General features: G+C 42.4%; 1 protein-coding gene across 3 annotated transcripts in view; it reads left to right on the forward strand.

The window, feature by feature from the left end:
* FNDC3B (fibronectin type III domain containing 3B) overlaps nt 1-22,044 on the forward strand; it is a 212,079-nt gene that overhangs the window by 143,237 nt on the left and 46,798 nt on the right. For all 3 annotated transcript variants that reach the window (XM_030028612.2, XM_030028613.2, XM_041126803.1), the window contains 9 exons: nt 2,468-2,606; nt 2,943-2,996; nt 11,215-11,339; nt 13,955-14,129; nt 14,700-14,786; nt 17,791-17,929; nt 18,495-18,566; nt 19,081-19,199; nt 20,041-20,146. In XM_030028612.2, coding sequence (XP_029884472.1) covers nt 2,468-2,606; nt 2,943-2,996; nt 11,215-11,339; nt 13,955-14,129; nt 14,700-14,786; nt 17,791-17,929; nt 18,495-18,566; nt 19,081-19,199; nt 20,041-20,146 — 1,016 coding nt within the window. The remainder of the gene's footprint in view (nt 1-2,467; nt 2,607-2,942; nt 2,997-11,214; nt 11,340-13,954; nt 14,130-14,699; nt 14,787-17,790; nt 17,930-18,494; nt 18,567-19,080; nt 19,200-20,040; nt 20,147-22,044) is intronic.

Below are 22,044 nucleotides of genomic sequence, written 5' to 3' on the forward strand. Positions count from 1 at the left end.
TATTGTAACATAGGTGTGCTAGCACTGAAAGTACTCCAGCACAGTTTCTTCATAAGTACTCCTTGCTTTGTGAAGTAAATCTGCTGATTACAGATCCATCTGACCATAGTAATTTCAGCATTTATTCCCCCAAAAATGGATTCACGCTGGCCTGTCTTGATATTTGCAGAGTGTATTTCTCTTTGATTCTAAAAATGTGTTTACACATTTATTAACTATTAACACATTCTCAGTTTTGCTCCCTGACGTTTTTAATACCATCTGTGTTATCTGCTCATGTTGCATTTTTTTAAAAGATTTTGCTTATGAACCAAGGCTTCAAATTCACATCCTGTTCACTTATGCTCAATATCCTTTTAAAAAAAACCTTTCACTCCTGTCTATTGTTTCCTTCTGTTTTTCCAGACAAGGGCTAGGTTTGGCATGCTTTTTCACATCAAGGCTACTCCTGTTTGTAAAACTTTAAACAAACACTTTGCTTCTGAGCTCTAAAAAAGACCCAGTACCAAAATCTGACACTACAGCTTCTTTTTTTTTTTTTTTGAGGATACTTCCTAGTGGAGCCCTAAAATGAACTTTAGAAGTAGAAGCACAAGACCAGAAGTAACTTCTTGTAAACAAGGAGAAAGACGTAGGCTCCCAGGTCGGGCAGTAGTCCCAGCCCTAGCAGCAAGTGGACGGTAGCAAGGAGAGAAGGTTGTAAAACCCTGCTGAGCTTCCTGCTGTAAGCAATTGAGCATCGCTTTTAAAGCTGGCTTCAAACAGCAGAGCAGTCGCCACGCACAGCGTGGCGGTGAGCTCTCGTGTGATTTTTAGGGCCGTTGGGGGTATTTGCCCCATATCCTGGCTGATTTCTTTCTCCCTACCTACAGCTCCCTCCTCCTTCCTGCAGGTTTGCCAAATTATAAATCGTTTGTGAACAGTTAGCAATAACTTATGTTTAAAAAGAAGTAGTGATGGCTAAATCTAACAGTCAGACTTAAAAAGCAGCAGCATGTGTTTGTAGTGGAGGGAACCGACCCCGAAAAGGCCGACTGTTTGCTTTCCTCCGCAACAATTTTTTTCTTGACTGAAACCGCGTTATGTATTAACGACAGCGAAGAAATAAATCTGTTAAGTAAAGAAATTTATGGGGCCAACAGTTACTCAGCAGATTGCCTTGGGTCTCCCTAACCTTGGCAGCATCTCTCAGGGCTTCGTCTCCACGCAGCCAAGCTGCTTGCTCTTGCTCCTGCCCTGCTGGGCCCTGGGCACCCAGGAGAACCTTGTTCGCTCTGAATCTACCTCCTGTATTTCTTCAAGTGGTATTATTTTGGTACCTTCAGAGATGACTGCGCTCAGTGTTTCAGTGACTTGCAGAAGATGCTCATTAAGCTCATTTTTGCATGGTTGTATTCCCCGATGGTATGTGTTTGATGCTTAGCTGTGCTGGTTTCCAGCACACGTACACACCGCTTGCCAGATGCGGACTCAATTAATTAATTGCATTTGTTTTCACTTCTGACTGCTAACAGGTGATGGGTAAAGCAGCACTATAGCTGTTCTTGTGAACCTCCCCCAAAAAGTTTGATTCCACATAGGTGGCCATTGTACATAAATTACTCTTATCTACCGAAAACAAATTTAGAAATTGCCCTTTCTTAAACTCTGCATTCAAGTACACAATAGCTACAGCCAACTCAGAGGTCATCGTCTGGTCATGGTTTGAACATTTTTTTTTTTAGTAGAAGGCTTCCAATTTGCACTTTGCTTTTGCTGTGTGGAAAATGTGAGGGGAAAAAATAACATCATTAATTTTTCAGAGAAAAACACCTCGTGAGGAAGTGCTCAACTATATTGTATTCACTTTCCCACATTATTTGGTATTGTATATCCCCCTCCGTGCTGATATATAGAGGATTTGCCTGAAATCAAATTTGCTTTGAAGATTTTTAGTTTATCAGAGCAATGATCCTGAGCTGTGTCAGTTCTAATTCATGGGGGTCCACTAAGTGTTGACACCTGAGCTATGTAGGAGAAGCTTGTACCCGTGGAAGGAGACCAGCAGTTAACCACCGCTCGACATGATACATGTGAATCAAGTGTAAACCAGGCATTAAAGTTTATACCTTTTTCTCATGAGTTCATACTTTCTGTTGTATTGCAAAGAGGGTTTTAGCACAGCATGTGAAAGTCTGGCAGTAGGCAAGGCAATAGTGGTGGAAAGAAAAGATGATGGTGATGATGATAAGTCAGTGGTCTGTGGGAGTATTTGCATAAAACACTGTAATATTCCTCTTCTGCTGTGAATTTTTTTACATACTTGTATCAAGTGAAGTAGAATAAGGATAGCCACTGGTCTGTGAGAAATCTGTCATTAGTGGATGGTATCGTAGATGCTTTGGTAGTCAAATATTGTGGCTGAGGCAGTGCTGTCTCGTCTTGTAACTGTCAGCAGAATTATAACCCATTTGAATATTGTTTCCAGGGTATATGCAATGTACAACTCAGTAAAGGGATCTTGCTCAGAGCCAGTAAGCTTCACCACTCACAGCTCAGCACCAGAGTGTCCCTTCCCACCCAAACCCTCGCACAGGACCAAAAGCTCCTTAACCTTACAATGGAAGGTAGGTAATGCTTGGATCGGGCAAGAAAGCAGTGAAAAGTACAGTTTACTGGCAGTGAGCATAACCATTGAAAATAATTGAAAGCTGAGACAGTCATTTTTCAGTAAGGGACTTGAACTCGCTGTACTCTGACAAATCCCTCCCCGTGCACTGACTTGACTTTTAAAATGTATGTTTTTTTACTGCATCCAGCTTCTTCTCGGTATTCGTTAAGAGGTTGCCAAGCTATGTGCAAACCTCAAGCTTCGGTTTCGCTTTAAACTGCAGTCGTTTGCCTGGGTGGGAAGTAGTTTTCTCTTATTCCCCAAATTACCTTTTGTTCGTTTTTGTTCATAGGCACCCATTGATAATGGTTCAAAAATCACCAGTTACCTTCTGGAGTGGGATGAGGTAAGCAGCAACTAGTTGAAATAAGTACATAAATAAATGGCACTCAGACTTTACAAGGATTTGCTGAGTAAAGAAAAATAATTAAATACAGGAGAAAGTAGAAGTAGGCAAAGGAAATCTTGGTGGCATTAGGTGTAAAGAGTTGGAAAGGTGAAAGGGGCCGTGGGGGGGAAACTCTTCATTCAGTGTATTTTATGCAGAGACAATGTTCTGCTTCTGTACTCTCGAAATCTAACTTTTTATTGCTCATTTGCTGTACTTTATTAATTAACATTACTTATTATTTAATTACTTGTGATGTATCTTAGAGTTCTATTTGTGATATCTTTCTTCTGGATACTGTCGGAGTGCAGAAAAAACCACTGCTCCTGCCTCAAGGGAGAAGAGGCGTCATCTTGCAGCCCTTCCTACAGAGAATGTATTCAGGGTGTCCTTTACGTAGTGGCAAGTAGTCCCCTTCCAGACACAAAAGGAAACAAGTTCTGCGTCCCAGAGATCATTCATAGTTAGTGAGCAGTGTGCTGCTGGGGAGAGTGCCAAAAGCAAGATTTGCTGGGGGGGGGAGTTCTGGTTGTGAGTCCTCCCTCCATCCCTTTCTGCCTCCTTTCCATTGTGCAAGCCATATTTCTGCAGAAAGTATGAGTCAGTGAACATCATCTTTGAAGGAAAAAGTATGTATTGGGTGACAGAGAAGGCTTGGGCAACATGTAAAGAAGAAAAGGTGGTGAGTCAGAAAATGAAGAGTGTGAAGGGATGTTTAGTTGTGCAGTCTGAGAAACATCTCCTGAGGTTTTTAGTAGTCTAAAAATAATATCCTAAAGGGAATATTCTGTTATGAATCGTTTTCCTTCATTTCACTAGTAATGTGTTCCCAGATCATTCTGCTACATGTTGGATGTTTGGAACCGCTAGCTGTGCAAACATTTATTGTATGCACTATCACAGCAAGTGGGGTCTACGTGATGAGAAACCCACGGAACTGAAGTAAAATGAAACAGTAATTTCAGAGTGGCTTGCTGCCCCTCTCTGCATAATGGAAGAGGAAAGGTTGTCAGTGAAGAAGAAACTGGAGTATGAGGTCAGGGAAAAGGAGATTAAAAAGACGTTTCTCCAAAAGGATGGGCCAGGGTGATCCCATTACATCTTCGGTGACACCTTGACTGTGCAGTTGTGATCTCTTGCAAGGCTCCCAGTAACTTGGAGCCATGGGAATGTAACAGCAGTGAAGCGGTGGAAACGTGAGTGATTCCAGCTTGCAAAGGGAAGGGAAGCAACAGAAGGTCTTGTCAGAAGAAAGACCAACAACAGACCATTAATACAGTGCAAATACTTTTGATGTTAATTTTGTCCACATGGAGCCTAGCCATCATTTTGAATATATGTAAGGCAATTTAAAATGCTCTTGTCCTTTAATACTGAGTATATACCTAGAGTTTTGTCTTCAGAAAGAATTGTTATGATGTCTGCTTTTCACAGGGCAAAAGTAGTTTGGCTTAGGCTAGCTCATGTACCAATGGGGAAAAATGAAGGCATCCTGATTCCCTTAGTCCATCTATTTTAATTTCCTTGTTTTCTCAGTAACAATCCTGAAATGTGAGACCCCAGTGGATAGCTAGCCAGCAAAGATGAAAGAATAATGGCCCCGCACAAATTAACTTGGTACATCTCCAGTGGTTTGGCATGACTCCTGACTGAAATGTAGTTGTTGTGAGATAGTTAGTGCCACAGGTGTAGCTTCGCTGAAAATTTTTTTCCTCTGATACGAGACAGAAACGCAAGTTTGAGTTGCTGAATTAAAACTTGCTATTAAGGCTTATTGAAGAAAAAGTCTGAAGATAGAGGCTGGCTACGCTGGCATCTGCAGTAACGTCATCTACCTGTGATGGCAAGCAGTTCCACTCGCTTTTTCATGTGGCACCGCAAGCTGTGCCTCCAGCGTTGGGTGCAGCTAGCTACTGGAGTTACAGCACCCAAGTACAAAAGAGAATTCACTTGCAGTGCCCTGTACCCTCACACTTGGTTGTGTAAACTCCACGTAAGCAAAAGCAACGACTTTGTTACAATGCCACACTGTGTCCCAGTGAAATCAAGAAATAAATATGAGAGGGAAGAGGAGAACGCTTGCCAGGCAACAGCGAGTGCTCTGCCAGATCTCAGCTAGAGCAACATTCATTAGCTACAGGGCACAGAATAAAATATAAACATGGGAAAATCAGCAATCAGAAGGAAATTAAATTGTGGCTGCAAAGCAGAGGGGGCTTTGCATGAGTGGAGAACAAGAAGTCTATCCGATGATAAAGTTAGGAAAACACCCTAAAATGGCAGTCTGCCTTGAGAAGTTGAGTCCCTTCCTAGGGAAGGATAGCGTGCGAGTGAGCCGTGGAAAGCCCTCGCAACACAGAAGCCACACGCAGATCCTGGAAAGCTGTCGCGCAAAGGCGGCAGCCTCTTACTATAGAAACAAAACCGGCATCAGGCACAGGAGACGTGGGGAGTGGTGGCGGTGGTCGGGCGAGCGTGTCCGGCTGTGTCCCGGGACCACGGCGTTGTTCCCCCGGCTCGAGCTGGGCTAGCCGCGTCCACCAAGGGAGAGGCTCCAGCAGTCCCTTCGCGCTCCTGCACGGTGGGTAACAGGTTGTCTTTTGTCTTTCTCTGGGGCAATTCAGATCTTGAAGTGTGTCGGGTGCTCAGCAGTATCTCAACTGGCTGCTCCTGTTTTTACAGGGCAGAGGCATAGTTTATAGCATCTAAAATGGAGCCAGGAATGTAGGTGGCATGAGTCGTATATGCAAAAATTAAAATGTTGCTGTAAAATGACAGCAGAATCAGCATGGTTTACAGCCCTAGGATTAGGTGAGGTTGTAAATTGTAGCAAGAGGACAGCATTTCATCTCTTCGTGGCTGCAGCTGGGGAGTCCCGCAGGGCTGAGGTGCTCCAGTGCCGGCTGGGTGCTGGGGGGGGCTGCCTGGGACCCCGGGTGCAGCGCTCCTCGGCAAGCCCCATGCCACCCCATGTACCTACTGCAGGTTCCCTGCTTCTCTGGATGGTTGCTCAAGGGACTGGAGAGAGGTGTTTGAGGCAGGGTTGGGTTTTTTGTTTTTTTTTTTTATTTTACTGTGTCTTGCTGAGAATAGACGCAGTACTGATCCCATTCTCTGGTTTAGCTGTCTTTTCTCATATATACTTTAAAAACCTTCTCTCACCTCATTAGGTGAGCTTTAGATGAAACACAAATGAGTTGCTTTTGTTTCTTCATTGGAATTAGGTGTGTTGTAGTCTGACCTACTTTGATGAAGAGATGGTTATACTGCTTAATATGTCACTGTGCCAGTCCCACCCAGCTGCTGCTCCTTCAGTTTAGTTCTGAGTTTGGGGGTTTTTCCTGACCTGCAGACTCTGGAGTAGCCGATAGACAAAGCTATTCCTGCTATTCCACCTTTTTCCCTCCCACCCAATTTGGATTAAATGGTTTGTAACTTGACTGGTGTTCCATGTTAGTTAGAAAATGCAAATACTTTCTTTCTCACTACTGACGTAGGTCTTTGAATTATAGTTGTAATGCCTTGCTAATAAACTGTTTTAGCTTAAAATTCCTGAAGAACTATGGAGGACGATCTTCATTCTTTAACAGCAGTGTAAAAGATCAGTTCAGTGAATTGTCACTCAGTTACATTGGATGTACGTTAGTAAAGTTTCCATCGACTTCAAAGGAGTTAGGATCAGGCCCTCTTCTCAGGTATTTTGAAATTCAGTAGGATCTTAACATGCCTGCACCTCAGGTCCTGGGATTGGCAATAGTAGCCTGGCAATAAAATCAGTTAAAATTAGTAATTAAGGAAAACTCCACCTTCTGGCTCTTTTTCTATGAACTTTACAAACCTGAAGCCTTTGAACTTACAAACCTGAACTAGTCAATCGATGATTTTGTGGCGGGATTGATTATTCAGGGTAAGCAAAAGGCTAATTGGAAAAAATAGCGGTAAAAATATACCAAACAGAAAACATCACTGTAAAGGAGGTGGTGCTTTCTCCCCATGCCAGCATTCATCAAAATCAGTAAACTGTAACTGCATTGAAAAATGCCGCTGGCATTGCTATAAGAATCAGGCCTTTGTTACTAATTAGATGTGAAATGATCATTCTGTGATTAAGTGGTAGTAAATAAATGTTTCTCTTGTCCATATGGATAGCGAGAGTATCCTATTCATTCTCTATGGGAAAGTGGAGGACTGTTCCTGAGCCAGAGAAGAACATCCCTCTCATGCAGTGTGTGTCGCTGTTTTGTATATAACTCAAAAGCAGCTTTAATTCTTGTCCAATAAGCATCTCACTTTAATTTGCTCAAGAGAGAGACAGATACAATACTACACTGTTTAACAGTTTGGTGAGGGATAGTTAATAAAGTTTCTATACAGATAAATGGAGATAATTTTGTTCTGCCACAAAGTTTTGAACTTCTTGGGGCTAGCAGAGATGTGCTCATTTATACTAGCTGATAATGTGGGCCATGCATCTCAGTGACGGTCCACCAGAATTCGCATACACGGAGCTCCGCACTCATGCTTGGGCTTGTGCTTGTGCACCTACCTGTCCTCTAGGTCTGTTCTGTGTCTGTGCCGCTCCTGTGAGACATGCAAGAGGAGAGTCTTGGATAAAATTGGGTTTTGTGTATATTTTGGGGATGCGGCATAGGTCCCGTTCTGTCTTCCAAATGTTTGTATATCTAGAAAATTCAGTTACTTGTGTAAGAGCTTGCACAATAAATGCTTTGCAGAGATATTAGGGTGTGTTACAGTAATTGCTGACAGTTTGCTCCGCAGCTTTGTGTCAGATTGGATATCAGTCTGTTGCTTTTTATTGCCAATACGAACCAAACAGAAGTTAACGCTGGCACGGCCTGCGGCAGATTGCCACCTTGCCTGCTGGTTGCAGATCTGATGCTGGCAGCTTTTATTCAGACATTTGTAGTGAGGTCTTCTGAAGGACTGTGCTCCCTTTCTGTATCCACTGTACCTGCAGTGGCCCATTCCTCCTTTTGTGTTTATTTACTATATCTGCCGCAGGTAATGTGGTCAACAAAACCCATTTAAAAATCTCAAACCCCTTGTCTCAATAAACAGAATCTCCAAGAGAAACATAAGCACCCTGTTTTAAGTGAGCGTGTAGCTTGGAATATAGCTGAAATAGCAGGCAAAACTCTGAAAAGTTGTGTTAAAATGCTGTGTTATAGTATTGTGCAAGTTCTAGTGGATTTGTGGAGCTGAATTGTTCTTGTTTCCTCGGGCAGGCCCTGATGATCATCGCGGTATGGGTTGTCCTTGTGAAGAATAGGGAGCGCAGGCTGGAGAAACCCGGGCTAGTGAAGAAGTCAGGCAGTGTCTGTTCTCCCTCTGAAATTTGTGGATTAGAAATATTTGCGGAAATGATACAGTATATTTTAAGCAACTTACGAAACCTTATTTAAAGGATTAAAACTTGGATGCTGAGTGTACAAAGAATAGGAGAAGGATTCTGGGAAAGCTGTAAGGCTCTTGGGTGGCAGCCAGTACCAGCCTGCCAGTTGTTCCTGTCTATAATTATGCCAGCATTAGTGCTTTCATAAATCTTGGGAGAGAAGGAATGGAGAGACTATTTCCAGGCTATTAATGCCAGGATAATTAGAAATATCGGCCAGCCTCTCCAATTAGTGCCAATAGAATCCAAAATACCAGCCAGTCTGAGTAATTTGAATACCAGCCGGACTCTGAGCAAGTCTGGGGAATGTACAATACCGGTTCTAGAAGAAAAATATATACAGTATCAGAATTTTTACTGTTGCAAAGTTGAAGATAAATGTTTGGCAATCTTTGCAAAGTTTTAACTCACCAGTTTGACAAATTGGAGTTTACTTGGCCCGTTGCTCTCAGTTCAGGCATTGTGCTACAGGTGAGAGTTTTTCATGACTTTCCTTTTTAGCCAGCCATCTCTGTTCATCTGTTTATCAGCCACATGCTTAGCATTTGGTCACTTTGTTCTCTTGGAGGAAAAGCATAGGAAAATGATAAAAAATGTACATTCTTAAGCAGAAATCAAAAAGAAATGTTTTCAAATGCTTTACAAATAATTAAGTCATTAAAGAGTTAGAGAAAAATTAATTTAATGCATCTGAACCTATAAAAGAGAGTTTGCATGGGGGGGGGTATCTGTTCTTAGTAGTCCTGCACTGATGAATGGATATTTTACTGAAGCGTAGGATTACTAATTAGGTTTTGTATAGCCTGGATTTTAAATACGTTATTGCTGAGCTGGGAAGTATGGTGACCTATTATTTTTGTCCAAATGGAGTTTTATCATATAACTCTATATCTAGGGATTTTAAATCTGAAAAAGTTTTCTCATCTACAAGAGACTTTTGCTTTAGGATTCATGATTCTCTTCCAATTCCACCCCTTAATTTACTTGAGCCGTACAGTAATGTTACGGCTGGAGCAGGTGGGTGAAGTTGAAGAAGATGGTGTATAAAACCAAGTTCTAGAACAAGTGTAGGATCACACCGTATAAATAAAAGTAAGTTGTGGCTGTTTGCCAGTGTGCTAAGTGTCCCTTCAGTGCCTCCAAATTGTTGTGCCGTGCTGGAGAATTGCATTTAATGGGGGCTGGAGAATGGGCCAGTGAAAAATGTATGTCCCACTCAGGCATTTTTGAGATCTTTAATGATGAAGTGATGTATTGAGCATGGAGGAAGAACGGTGTGTGGGAGGACAGACAGAGCCCAAGGAGGCAGCAGTACGTGAGGCTGTTGGGCACGGTGAGGGACACCTGTATAAATAATATTCCTGTTAGTCTGCTTAGGCATAGAAACATCGAGTCTTCCGTCAAGCTGGTGTATATCGGGTGAAATAAGTAGCCTTCTCTACGGGCAGATGTTAATTCTACTGAGATAAAATAAAAATGAAAAATTGTAGAGACAGGTGCCAAAAATAGTAAATGGCATAGCAGAGCTCTTAAGTCAGAAGAAGTTGCAGAGATGGGCATAACTTTATCTCCTGCACCAGTTTGAGCCCATGGGTGTGCTTTGCTAGGTTTCTATTCTGGTGTGGTTTGGGGTACTTTGTAATGTAGTTGTCCATTAATTTTGTATTCAGATATTGAAATTAAGACTCCTTTAAACTGCTTCAGCTCGGGTAGATATTATTTATGTAGAGTTGAGCAATCCATGCCCTTTCTCCTGAAGGATTTCAAATTGACCATTTCCCACATGTGGCATAGGATGAGACTAGACACTCTTTGTTGTCTCGGGGTCTCTGTCCTCCAAAAAGCTCGGCTTTTTTTTTTTCACTCCAGGCCATACCAAGTTGTTTTGTTTTAATTGTGGCAGGGAGGGAGAGAACTTTGGAATGTCCTTGTCCTCAGCCGCGCTGGTGTGTACCTGATGTACCTGAGGAAGGACTTGGGAGCCAGAGAGATGTCTCGATACCCATCTTGGCTTTGTCAGGGCTCATCGTCGCTCCGGCTCACGTTGATGTGAAGCTCCCATAAACCATACCTCTGGCATCCAAGTTTCTTAACAAAGTTTTGTGCTTCCCAACAAATCCTCTTCGCTCATCACGTGCCGCGTGCCTTGAGCAGTGGGATGGGTACAGAACCTGGCGCGTTAAATATTCCTCCGTGATGAGTTAAAATCGATTTTTGCCCTCGAGGGCCGGGGGCTGAGCAGAGGGTTGCACCCAGGCTTGTCCCTCTGGGGTGGCAGTCGCTGGGGTTGGCCGTGGGCTGGACGGCGGGGAGCGAGAGCCCTCTTGTGGGATAGACAGGGTGTTTCTGAAGGACCGGGGAGGGCTAACGTGGGATTTGAGGTGCAGAGGGCAACGCTTGCAAGAAATGGTGGTTACAGCTTTCCTCCGCTCCTGTGACCGGGTCAGTTCAGAGATGAATTTCACCCTTAATTGGCACGCTTTTTTATTAATGAGTAGGATAAACTGCATTTCAAGCAGAATGACAGAAGCTGTAGATACATCTCATGAAGATAAGAATCTGAAAAGAGGGGGAATCTGACAGCAGACTGACTGTGTTGATCTGTATTATTTTAGGTAATGCTGTCAGCGGCTTACACAGCTTTCTTTGCACAGTGCCTGTATGAAAGCGTCTAATTCTAATATCATTTAACAGCCCTTTTTAAAATAAGAACCGCGTGGTTTTGTTTCATAGCTATCCAATTACAGGTTGCTCTCTTTCTAGGGAAAGAGGAACAGTGGTTTCAGAGAATGTTACTTTGGAAGCCAGAAGCATTGCAAGTTGACTAAGCTTTGTCCGGCTTTGGGTTACACCTTCCGATTAGCAGCTCAGAATGACATCGGTACTAGGTAAGTCACCCAAGGTACACGCTTTCTTGAGAAAAAGTGGCACTTGAGAAGTTTAACTGCCGATGACAGTGTAAAGAGGAATTTTGGGAGGGTATTTTTGTTTGTTTCCTTTCTTTATGGTTTTGAGTTGGATATCTGACATTTGCTCTATTAATAACGCTTTAGAGTAAATCACACCTTCCCTGGTGGTATCATTCACCTCCCATCGTGTACCTGCAGTATGACGAGGTTAACCTAAGAAGATAGGCTCCTTCTGAGGTGTTAAATGGTGTTTTGTGGCCTGTTCCTAATACAAAAAGAATACATCTGTTATGTAAAATTCCCACTAGGGACCTCTGTGAACCAAGAAAAACAAGCAAGAGGAAGCTGAGTTACAGATTTTGAAAGGAATCTTGATATATTTATTTTTCTGGTTTAAAGCAAAGCCCTTCTGTCTCTTTTCAGCAGTACAGTCCCTTCCTTCTTCCGCAGGACTGGCAGGGCTGGCTGATGGGGTGGGAAAGAAGGGCGAGAGAGCCAGGACCAAGAGAGGACAGGCACACCCAAGGGCCCTGCAAGATAGCTTTCATATTCTGCTTCGCTTTGCACATGAACAGATGCGCTCAAATGAAGACGACGAGAAATCAGACTTACTGCAGTCCTCTAGGAGCTGCTGGGGAGCACTGGGCTATAAAATGTTACACAGCTGAGGACGAGAGTGTGCCCAAAGAGATATCGTGCTGCAGGGCTGTGCGCTCCTGTACTCAGGGAAGGAAAGTAGGCCAGGAAAAGTTTAGCTGTGAAGAAGCTAAACATCCAGCGCTCTTGTATACTCCTTTGTTGCCCTTCTTAGCTAAACAGGATCTAATCATTATTACAAGAAGGACAGAAAAAGAAACACTAGTAGTATATAACAATGTGTTTTGCTGAGGGAGATTCCTGTATTGTTCTCTCTGCCAAAACACAAACTTCTTAGTAAGATATAGCTTTTAAAAGTTTCTTTATTCATGTTCCTGTGTTTTCCCTCTGAGATGCACTGGGACTGTTCATGTGTGCAGAGAGTCCCTTTTGCCAACTTCTTGCAAGATTACTTCCCTCCCTATTGAAATAATACTTGATCTGGAGGGAGAAAGAGGCTTGAGCTGGAGCTGCGGAGTGTAACTGGAAGGGGACTGCTGGTTTTGTGCAAAGTTCCCAGTTTTGGCATCTCTTTTCTTTGCCAGACTCCAGGTTTTTAAAATATCTTAGGGCATGCTTCAACCCTCCCCAACTTTTTTTGTTGTTGTTGTTGTTCTCTCTCTCTTTTTTCCTCAGGCTATTGAGAAGGGATGGAACTAAGAACTATATTTATGGTCAGCTGCTCTGTGTTTAATCTATGAGATAAGCACCAACAGCACGTGGCTTATTTTTATAGACAGCTCTCAAAATTACGACATGATAATGTCACCTAACGCTTTGTGTCATAAGATGGTTTTGGTTGGTTGTAATGCTTGTGGACTTAGCACTTCAGATGATTTTTGTCTTGTTCGGGTGTTAGTTATAGGTTGATTTTTTTTCACTTTAAGAATATTTCAACAAATATGTTATTTTTGAGAAAGAAGACTCAGAAAAGGGAGATGTGGCTTTTTGTGTGCGTTAAATTCATGCACTGACTTTAAGGAACAAAATATGTTTGTACTTTGGAAACAGAGATTTGAAAATTGCAAGAACGTTACCTTCGGTTGAGAGTTCTGATGGTGTCCTCCCAAAAATTCACCAAAATCTGTCCATTTTAAACTTTGTTCTCAAATTTCCATTGTACATAATATGTTCTGCATGGAGTCTTAAGAGAAGTCTTCCTACACTTGCTTGACGCAACTGCCTGTAATGTTTCGAGGCATTGTGTGCTGGGATTTAGACAAGATGAGAGCATGCATCTCCTCTGCTGCAGATGTTCTCTCCAGTTGCAACCTGAGCTGTGCAAAGAGCAACTTTATGCTCAGCTTAAGATGCAAAGAAGTTTGGGCAGGGAAAGTCGGGAAGGAGTAGAGCCAGCCTGGAGGGTTGGACGGTATCTGTGCCTGCACCAGACAGCTCCTACGTGATGCTGAGCATGTATGGTCATGACTGGATAAATTTTCCCTGCTTTCTTTGGAGGGGGGTATCTGAAACAGCGGGACTGGATTTGCTGAAGTACTTGGCTTTCAGAGGTGTAGCTTAAATAGAAGTTGTATTCTGAGCTTATAAAAGATGGAAACTGCATCTCAAGTTCAACATCTAAAAGCTGAACACGTGGGGCTTTATTTCCTATGTTTAAGTTCCCCTTTGTTAAATGAGATTTTCCTCTACTTCACAGTTAATAGGTAATATTTTTAGGCAATCAAATATTATTTTTTCCGATATTATTGTGATGAGATCTGTAAAAATGACTGTGAGGACATAGATAATTCTGCATTTTTTTTCTATTCTTAGTTTTGGCATTTGCTAACTGGGTGCTCATCTTTTCCACCTGGGAAATTTTAACGTTGTCTAGATTTTTTGAAAATGTGAAATATTTCTCTAAATACACTGAAGTTTGGGTTGTTCTGTTGGTTTTGGGGTTTGTTTTTTTTTTTTTTCTTCAATATTCCTCTCTCTCCTTCTCTGTCTCTGTGCAGTGGGTACAGCCAGGAGGTGGTATGCTACACTGCAGGTAATATTCCTCAGACCCCTTCTGCACCAAGGCTTGTTCGAGCTGGTGTTACGTGGATCGCATTGCAGTGGAATAAAGTAGAAGGTTGTACACCTGAAGAAGTGATTTCCTACACCCTGGAAATTCAGGAAGAAGATAATGTAAGTACCGTGTTACTAAAAAGTATAGTGCGTGACTTAGATTGAATTTTCATTTATTAATTCAAGATCACCGAGAAGATTGTGGGTTGCTGCTTTGGAGGGTCTTCTAGGAGTACTGGGTACTTGGCAGGACAGAGCTGTGTGATTTGTTCTGCTCCACAGCAGAATTATGAATCCTTAGCTAAAAATCTGTACTGTCATGCATGATTACATTACAAAGCTTCACCGGAGTCTGTAAGGTGTAGGGCAGTTTGTCCTTAACCAGTTTGGTCTGCCGTGTCCTCACTGCTGTGTGGTGTGCTTGCGTTCTGTCATCTGTCACTTCTATTTCTGTAACGTGTTAAACTGTCGCGATTGTTTTCTGTGCTCATTTTACAGCAAAATTATATTACTCGGGTCAGTTGCAACATCCTTATTGTGGCCTTGCAGCTTTAAAGTAATAATTATAATAAAAAACACTCGACTATAAAGCCCTTTTGCTATAATGTGTTCTAGCTACAGACTGTAATACAGAGAGTACTTCCTCAGACTCCTCAGTTACAGGAATTTGTTTGGGTTTGTTTTTTCTAGGACAGCGTGTTTCACCCAAAGTACACTGGAGAGGAGCAAGCCTGTACTGTGAAGAATCTCAGAAGAAGCACACAGTATAAATTCAGGGTAAAATCTTTTTCCTCTTGTCATTGCGTAGTATTTTCTGTGTTGGGTTTTTTCCAAGCGCCGTAGGGACCCTTTAGTACTACCTCCAAAACTGAGTCATCAAATACAAATTTACTTTATACTGTGACCTAATAGGTTCAACTGTTAGCTGTATTTTTACTTTTATCACAGGAGATGCTCATTGCTCAGCCTTTTTGAAACAAGCGTGGTTCTCGGTGCCACGTCCTGTCGGGTATGATGTTGTAAAAGTGTGGCTCAGGGCGTGAAGCGGTTGTCAGCTGCATTGCTCCCCAAAAACCCGATCCACGGTCACAAAACCAGTCTCGCTTCTACGCAGTGGAGCAAGTGCTGTAAGGAGCCCAGCAAGCACAGCTTCCTTCCCCAGCTCGGGGGCCTGTCTTCCCCGGACATGCAGAAATTGAAGCTTTTCTGTCTCGTACGTACACGTGGCTGGTTTTGGAGCTGGTTTTTTAGCAAGTGTTGGTGTCTCCTGCTCCGGGGGTGCTCCTAAATACAGCTCCCCTCCCTCCCCAAGAGAGACGCTCTGAAGTCTTTTTGCAAACGCAAAATTCAGTCGTCAGCCTCGCTGGTGCTGAAGCCATCCGGCACAGCACGAGAGCTGCTGTCGAGGAGAAGATGGCGTGGTTTTCACCGGCCGGGCTGTCGGTCCGGCTGTCGGTCCCGGCGGCCGGCCGGGCTGTCGGCCGCGGCGGCTCCACAAGATGGCGTTGGGCCGCGGCGGCCGGGGCGCCGCCATCCCGGCTGTCCTCCGTAAAGCCAACGGCCGCCGTGCTCCCAAACGGAATCGCGGCCTGGAAGCGGCTTCGTGTCACCTGTAAACAGCGCGGGGAGAGAAGGGTGCCGTAGGTACGAAAACGTTTGGCTTCTGTACGTCTTGGTACATACAGGAGCAACAAAAAACCCCTACTTTACCCCAAGACTCACTTAAATCCTTGAAAACGAATTTGCATCTGTTCCGTTGTGCGACAGAAGACCTTGTGAAGTTGCACGAAGGACTGTCCAAAGAATCGGAAGGTTGTTGCGGTGTCGCTCGGAGGTGATGCCTTTTAGTTTAGCCCTGTAAAAGCTGTGGTGGCCGGCTGAGGGGAAGGGACAGTTAGTGCTTCTCTGCAACCTGCTTTCAAATTAAACATGAATCTTACAAAACCGGGTTGGTATCAGAGCAAACTTGTAGCCTCGTGTCACTGGCTACAAGCACAACTCTGATCTGACTCGGCACTGAGACGTTCCCTCGTTGCATGTGGACCAGCGTTAATTAGCTACGGAACTTGGGGAAGGATCCCCAAAACTATAAAACGAAACGAACAAACAAAACCAAACACAGACACCCTAGGATCACAGCAGTGTTTTAGAACTCGCGTTGGGGGCTATCTGGCAAGTCCTAGGCTTGTCTTTGAACCTAGGCAAAATATGGTTCTCTGGGGAACCCCCTTAATAATAAAGAATTATAGGGGGAAATTTAATCCATGCCAGACAATGTGTGCTTACAGAGGAGACATCCTGCTAACATTTTTGATGAAATAAAGGTGGGTTAATTAAAGTGACAATGGTAGTGTGATACACCGTTGTAAAGGCATTTGTTCGGTACCGAGTGAGGGTTTGGCACAGAAGGGCAAATGATACCAAACACAACAAGGTGCAGAAATTCCATTCTCTGAAGTGTTTGACATGTAGACGGGAATCACCAACGGCTGTGTCGAGTGAGGTTCCACAAAAAGCAGTGCTGTGTATACCATTGCATAATTTTATCTGTGACCTGGAAACAAAGTTTTATTTTTATTCCTGTTAGGAGGATGGGGACCTCTAGGTTGGGGAAGCTGTGGCTCTGAAAAAGTGTTGAAGATACTGCTTGAACAATCAATTTAATACAAATTTTCAGTTCCTGTCAGGCTAGTGCAGTCTTTAGCTGTATATATAGGGGAAATGTATAAATGTTGCATTACATTTGTAGCTAACACAGATTCCCTAGAGCTGTTACTGGGGTATTTGTCTAGCTCATGTATCTGGTGTTCATGGCAAGATATCCTAAATTGGAGAATAATCACAGAAGAACCGAGAGATGATACTCAGGAGTTGATAGTGGCTTTAGTGACTTATTCAAAGCAAGCATATAGGCTAGAGAACCTCAATTTCTTTTTTTGGCCTTAAAAATTGCAAGTTTTTTTCCTCAGATGCCCGTGTTAGGGGAGAGGATAGAAATGACTGCTCCTGAGAATAACAGAGCTTCCAGAGTAGAAAAGTTCCTGCTAGCTTATATTTACAATTAGCAATTATAATACATATTTTATAACTCACTTCCTTGGCAGCAGATCTCTGACCCAGAGACTAGCCTGAGCTAATACAGCTCTCCGCAGCCACAAAACATTGGACTGTTTGGGGTTTCTTGTACAATCCTGATCTGCTCAGTCTCCTGGCCAGGTCCTCATGTCTTTTCTTAGCTTAGCAACCTTCTCCCTGAAGTCAGAAGAAAGCATTCTTCTGTAGAGACGAAGGATTTGGCTGAGAAAGTTTTCTTTGTGCGGATCCTGCTCGTTTCAGTGGCTGTAGATTACGTGTTTCTTGTTTGTGTGTCATGCTACTTAAGCTTTTAATTGCATGATTACTGATACTCTGAATTAATTTGTTTTAAATAGCAGTTTGAAATACCTCCAAAACAAAAATAGCATAGTTATTGTCATCGTTTTCATCTTTTATGAGTAAATAACCACAAATTGCCACGTGAATTTTTTTAAAGGGAAAAACAGCAGTGCTCTTACCTTAAACATGTCATGATCTATTGTTAGTGGAGGGAGGGGAGGAATCAACGTGGCTTGTAAAGAAACAACGTGACAGTCTAATATCTGTCATTAGAATCCCACACACTTTGGGATGTGACATACTTTCCAGCTTAATGATATTTGTGCAATTACTAAAAGAAGTCTCATGCAGAACTGTCAGAAAAGCAGTTACGGTAAACAATGGTAAACTTGTGGTTTTGTTTCAGCTGTTTGCTTCTAATGTGGAAGGAAAGAGTTCTCCCAGCGAAGTGTTGGTCTGTACAACAAGCCCAGACAGGCCAGGACCTCCAACCAGACCCGTTATTAAGGGGCCAATAACATCTCATGGCTTCAGTGTGAAGTGGGGTAAGCCAGTTCAGTTTGTCACAGTAGAGCTTTTTTGCGTCGTAAGAAGTTCAAATAAAATTATGTAAATACGTATTAAAACTTAGATTTTTCACGCTCCTTCTCACTCTGAAGTTGAACATGTTTGGAGAGCTTGACAACTTAATGTTTTTAATATTTTAGAAGATGTGTAGAGGCTCTTAATGTTTTCAGAATCGAAAATGTTGCTTGTCTTTATTGACTAACTTGCACTCAAGTGCATCTTCAGGCTTTTCACCTTTCATTTCATGTCCCATTGCAGCATCATTCCGGCTGCTTCCTCTATCGATGGGGCAAGCCTCCACGCTGCATCTCTTTCAATGCTTTTTCCATACATTTTGTTTGTAACATCATTATCCAGCCGCCTTATTCTGACTCATGCTGAAAACTAACATCTGCTACCCGCTTCTGCTACAAATTCCTCAGTGTAGTTAGTGTGGGGGAGTTCGTGGAGGAGAAGGAGCAGAATCAGAAACAAGTTCTTTAACCTTTTTGTTACATTTCACTCCTAATCTTGATTTACTAACAACTTGCTTTATTTTTTCAGATCCTCCACAGGATAATGGTGGTTCAGAAATCCTGAAGTATCTATTAGAGATTTCTCAAGGAAGTCCGGAAGGTAAACGTGAACAAGTTTTCTCCATTTCAATCCATTATGGCTACTATAAAGAAGTACTGACCCTTTGGGCCGCTGTTGTTGTTATCATTAATGCACTAATGCTGCAGATAAGATTGAAACTGAGTTACATACTTGCAGCCTTAAAACTTGCACCGTTCCTGGGAGAGTTTGGGTTGGGTTTGGGGGAGTTTTTGCTGTGATTTTTTTTTTTTTTTTAAGTATGCTCTTTTTCTCTAAGACTAGTTGAATTTTAGGTTATAGGGCTGAACCTGCTGTTTGATTTGATAATTTTAATACACTTCAGAAATACTTATATTTGAAAGTATATATGTATTTGTATATGTGTCTGTGTATGTCTTTAATCGGGAATAATATTCATAGTAATACTAACACTAATGACTTTCCTGAAATATATCACTTGTGGAAGATCACGTTAAGGATTTTCTTTCCTCCTAGACACAAGTGAAATTCTTTCATTATACTTCTCTAAACTTGGATATATCTCATTTTTTAGCAAATCAATGGGAAGTGGCATATAGTGGATCGGCTACAGAATATACCTGTACTCACTTGAAACCAGGCACTTTGTATAAACTCCGGGCATGCTGTATCAGCACTGGCGGACACAGTCAGGTAAGTATTATTTAACGATAAGGACTATTGGTTTTATATTTTTCAAAGATTTATCTGCTATTCTTGGTAAAAGATTTCTGCTTCAAGAAGGTGGTATTTTTTCTGTAGCACAGTAAAGCTACACTGATTGCAGTTAATCTTCTATTGCAAGTAGCTGAATTTTAGACTTATGTGTAACTGATGGCATTTTTTTCAGGCAAATTGCATTTTAGTGAGGTTTGGTTTCCTCAAAACCAATCTGTAGGTGTTTATACTTAGGCTAGAAAAGACCGTCATGTTTATCTGATCTGGCCACTTGTTGAGAAAGGCCACAGATTCTCATGTACGTGAGCCTGTACTGACCAAAGCAGGTGACTGGAGATGCAGTAGGGGTAGTTTGTTTTAACAGTTCCTTACCTTTCATGTGGCTGAACTCGTCTTTAAATTTTTGGATTCCATTATCCAGCCACTGATTCCTGTCATTCCCTTCTTTGATTTAAAATCATTTCAGCAGCTACACTTATATTCCTCCTGCTTTGATTTTTTTTTTTTTTTTATGATTGAGTACTTTAGGCCTTGATATTATTTTAAAAACAAAGAAAATTAAAATAAAGAACCTCACAACTAAGATTAGCCATCATAGTTTCCTGTGCTACCGTTTTGAGTATGCTAATGAAATAACTCTATTAATTGCATTTGTAAGTAACATGCTTGATAGCATCTCCTATCCTTTATTGTTTATATAAATTTCTATTAAGTGATTGTTGCAGAAAACAATTTCTTGTGCCACTTTCTAATCATGCCTCACTTTGTAGGCAGTATTCGTACCAGAGAGCTAACTTCAGCTCCTGTTCTCTTCCAGTGTTCTGAAAGTTTACCTGTCCGTACGCTAAGTGTTGCACCAGGTCACTGCCGGCCACCAAGAGTTTTGGGGAAGCCGAAGCACAAAGAAGTACAGCTACAATGGGGTAAGCCGTTGGAGCATCTCACTTTTGAATAGCTTTGATCTTGATGGTTGGTTGCTGAACTCGCCTTAGCTTTTATTTCTGTTGCTAGACTTTTGTGAAAAGTTGAAGTGTATTCTGTTGAGCGGGAACTACAGAGCAAAGTCCGGTGAAGTCTGTGCAAGGCAGAAGCACAGCTTCTCATCGGCTGCTGCGGCTCTGTACTGGGTTTCTGAACGTAGCTGTCCTCCAGCTGTCCTTTAGGCCTGATACTGTGCTCCCATTTTTGTTTTAGTTAGGACCTGTCTCTGTCAGGACTATAAAGTTTCAGCTATATTAGAATATCTATCCTTTTATTGCAAAAACACCATGTGATTCAAGATTTTTTTTTTTATCCCTTTGCAATATTGACTTAGAAGCATTTTGCTACTTCTAATATAGGACTTCTCTCAGAAACTTGAGTTAGAACACATCGAGGATTTCGGGTGGCATTTAAACCCTGATCCACAGTATAATGCACACAATCCATTGGACACCTTAATTTTTCAAAGGACTTGGGCCATGGACATGACACTAAACTGTCAAAAAAGGCACATTTTTCAGAATACATGGTACATGCCAGTATCCAGCAGATGTTTTTCTTTACTATGATAATCTTGCAGCATCCAAGATTCTTTGTGGCATCATTCGTTAAGCTAAATTCTGGAGCAGTACCATTTTTAACTGACACATATATCTCAACAGCAGTATAAAAATTTACCTGTGCATCGAAGATAACCGTGTTGTTTCCTGGAAGACTGTACCCCTTATGGTGGAGCACTGCTTTTCAGAACCCCAGCCAGGTTGATTCTGTGGCACCGGCTTGTAATACAACATGCAAATATTATCAAGTATCACAGAATCATAGAAAGGTTTGGGTTGGAAGGGACCTTAAAGACCATCGAGTTAGTTTGAAGCCCCCTGCCATGGGCAGGGACACCTTCCACCAGACCAGGTTGCTCAAAGCCCCATCCAAACTGGCCTTGAACACCGCCAGGGATGGATGGGGCATCCACAACCTCTCTGGGCAACCTCTTCCACTGCCTCACCACCCTCACAGTAAAAAAAACTCCTTCCTTACATCTAATCTAAATCTACCCCCTTTCACTTTAAAGCCATTACCCCTTGTCCTATCTAATATGTTGTTTTCATGGGGAAAAAGGTGCCCACAACAAAACGGGTACAGGCACAGAAAACAAATTCGGTTTCCCCAAAAGCTGTTGTTCCAAGTGAAGCGCAGAGTTTAGATCATTGCACAGAGATTTAGAATCTCATAAATGTTAGCAGTGTGACTAGTAAATTTCGAGGATGGCAGTTGTTTGTACTTTTATTGGGTGTTAATGAGGCTTTGCCAGAGATCTCGCGTATAAATAGTAGATTTGGAGCATACATGACCCTCCTCAGACTGTGTCCAACCATGGCCAGCAGACAAGATTGGATCACGCAGCCACCATGTGCCTCCGAATTTCTCTCTGTCCTGGAAAGGGTGTATTCAACACTAGTCCCATTCTTCGTGCAGCTTTTTAGACCTTTTCCCCTGCCTCACTGACCAATTTTTTTGTGCACAACTCCACCTTTGATATTGGGGAAAAGAAGCAGAGTAGCTTTTTTTCATCCTTGGAAGAGGATGGTAGCTACTGTGTTCTGCTTTAAAAGTAGCTGGGCACCTCCTGGCATCAAACACAGCTTCCCAGGGTGACAGATCATTGCCTCGGGGGAGCTGCTGCTCTTGCATATGATGATCTGACCTGGTGAACTTTTAGGGCTAAGAGTAATTTTATTCATTTGCTTTAAAAATGTTAATCATGTACATGGATGAGATACTGCAGGTAAGGCATCTATCAAAGAGGAAGATCATTGTTGGGAGTGTGTGTGTGTATATG

This window comes from Aquila chrysaetos, chromosome 10, assembly GCF_900496995.4.
Source record: "Aquila chrysaetos chrysaetos chromosome 10, bAquChr1.4, whole genome shotgun sequence".
Taxonomy (NCBI): Eukaryota; Metazoa; Chordata; class Aves; order Accipitriformes; family Accipitridae; genus Aquila; species Aquila chrysaetos.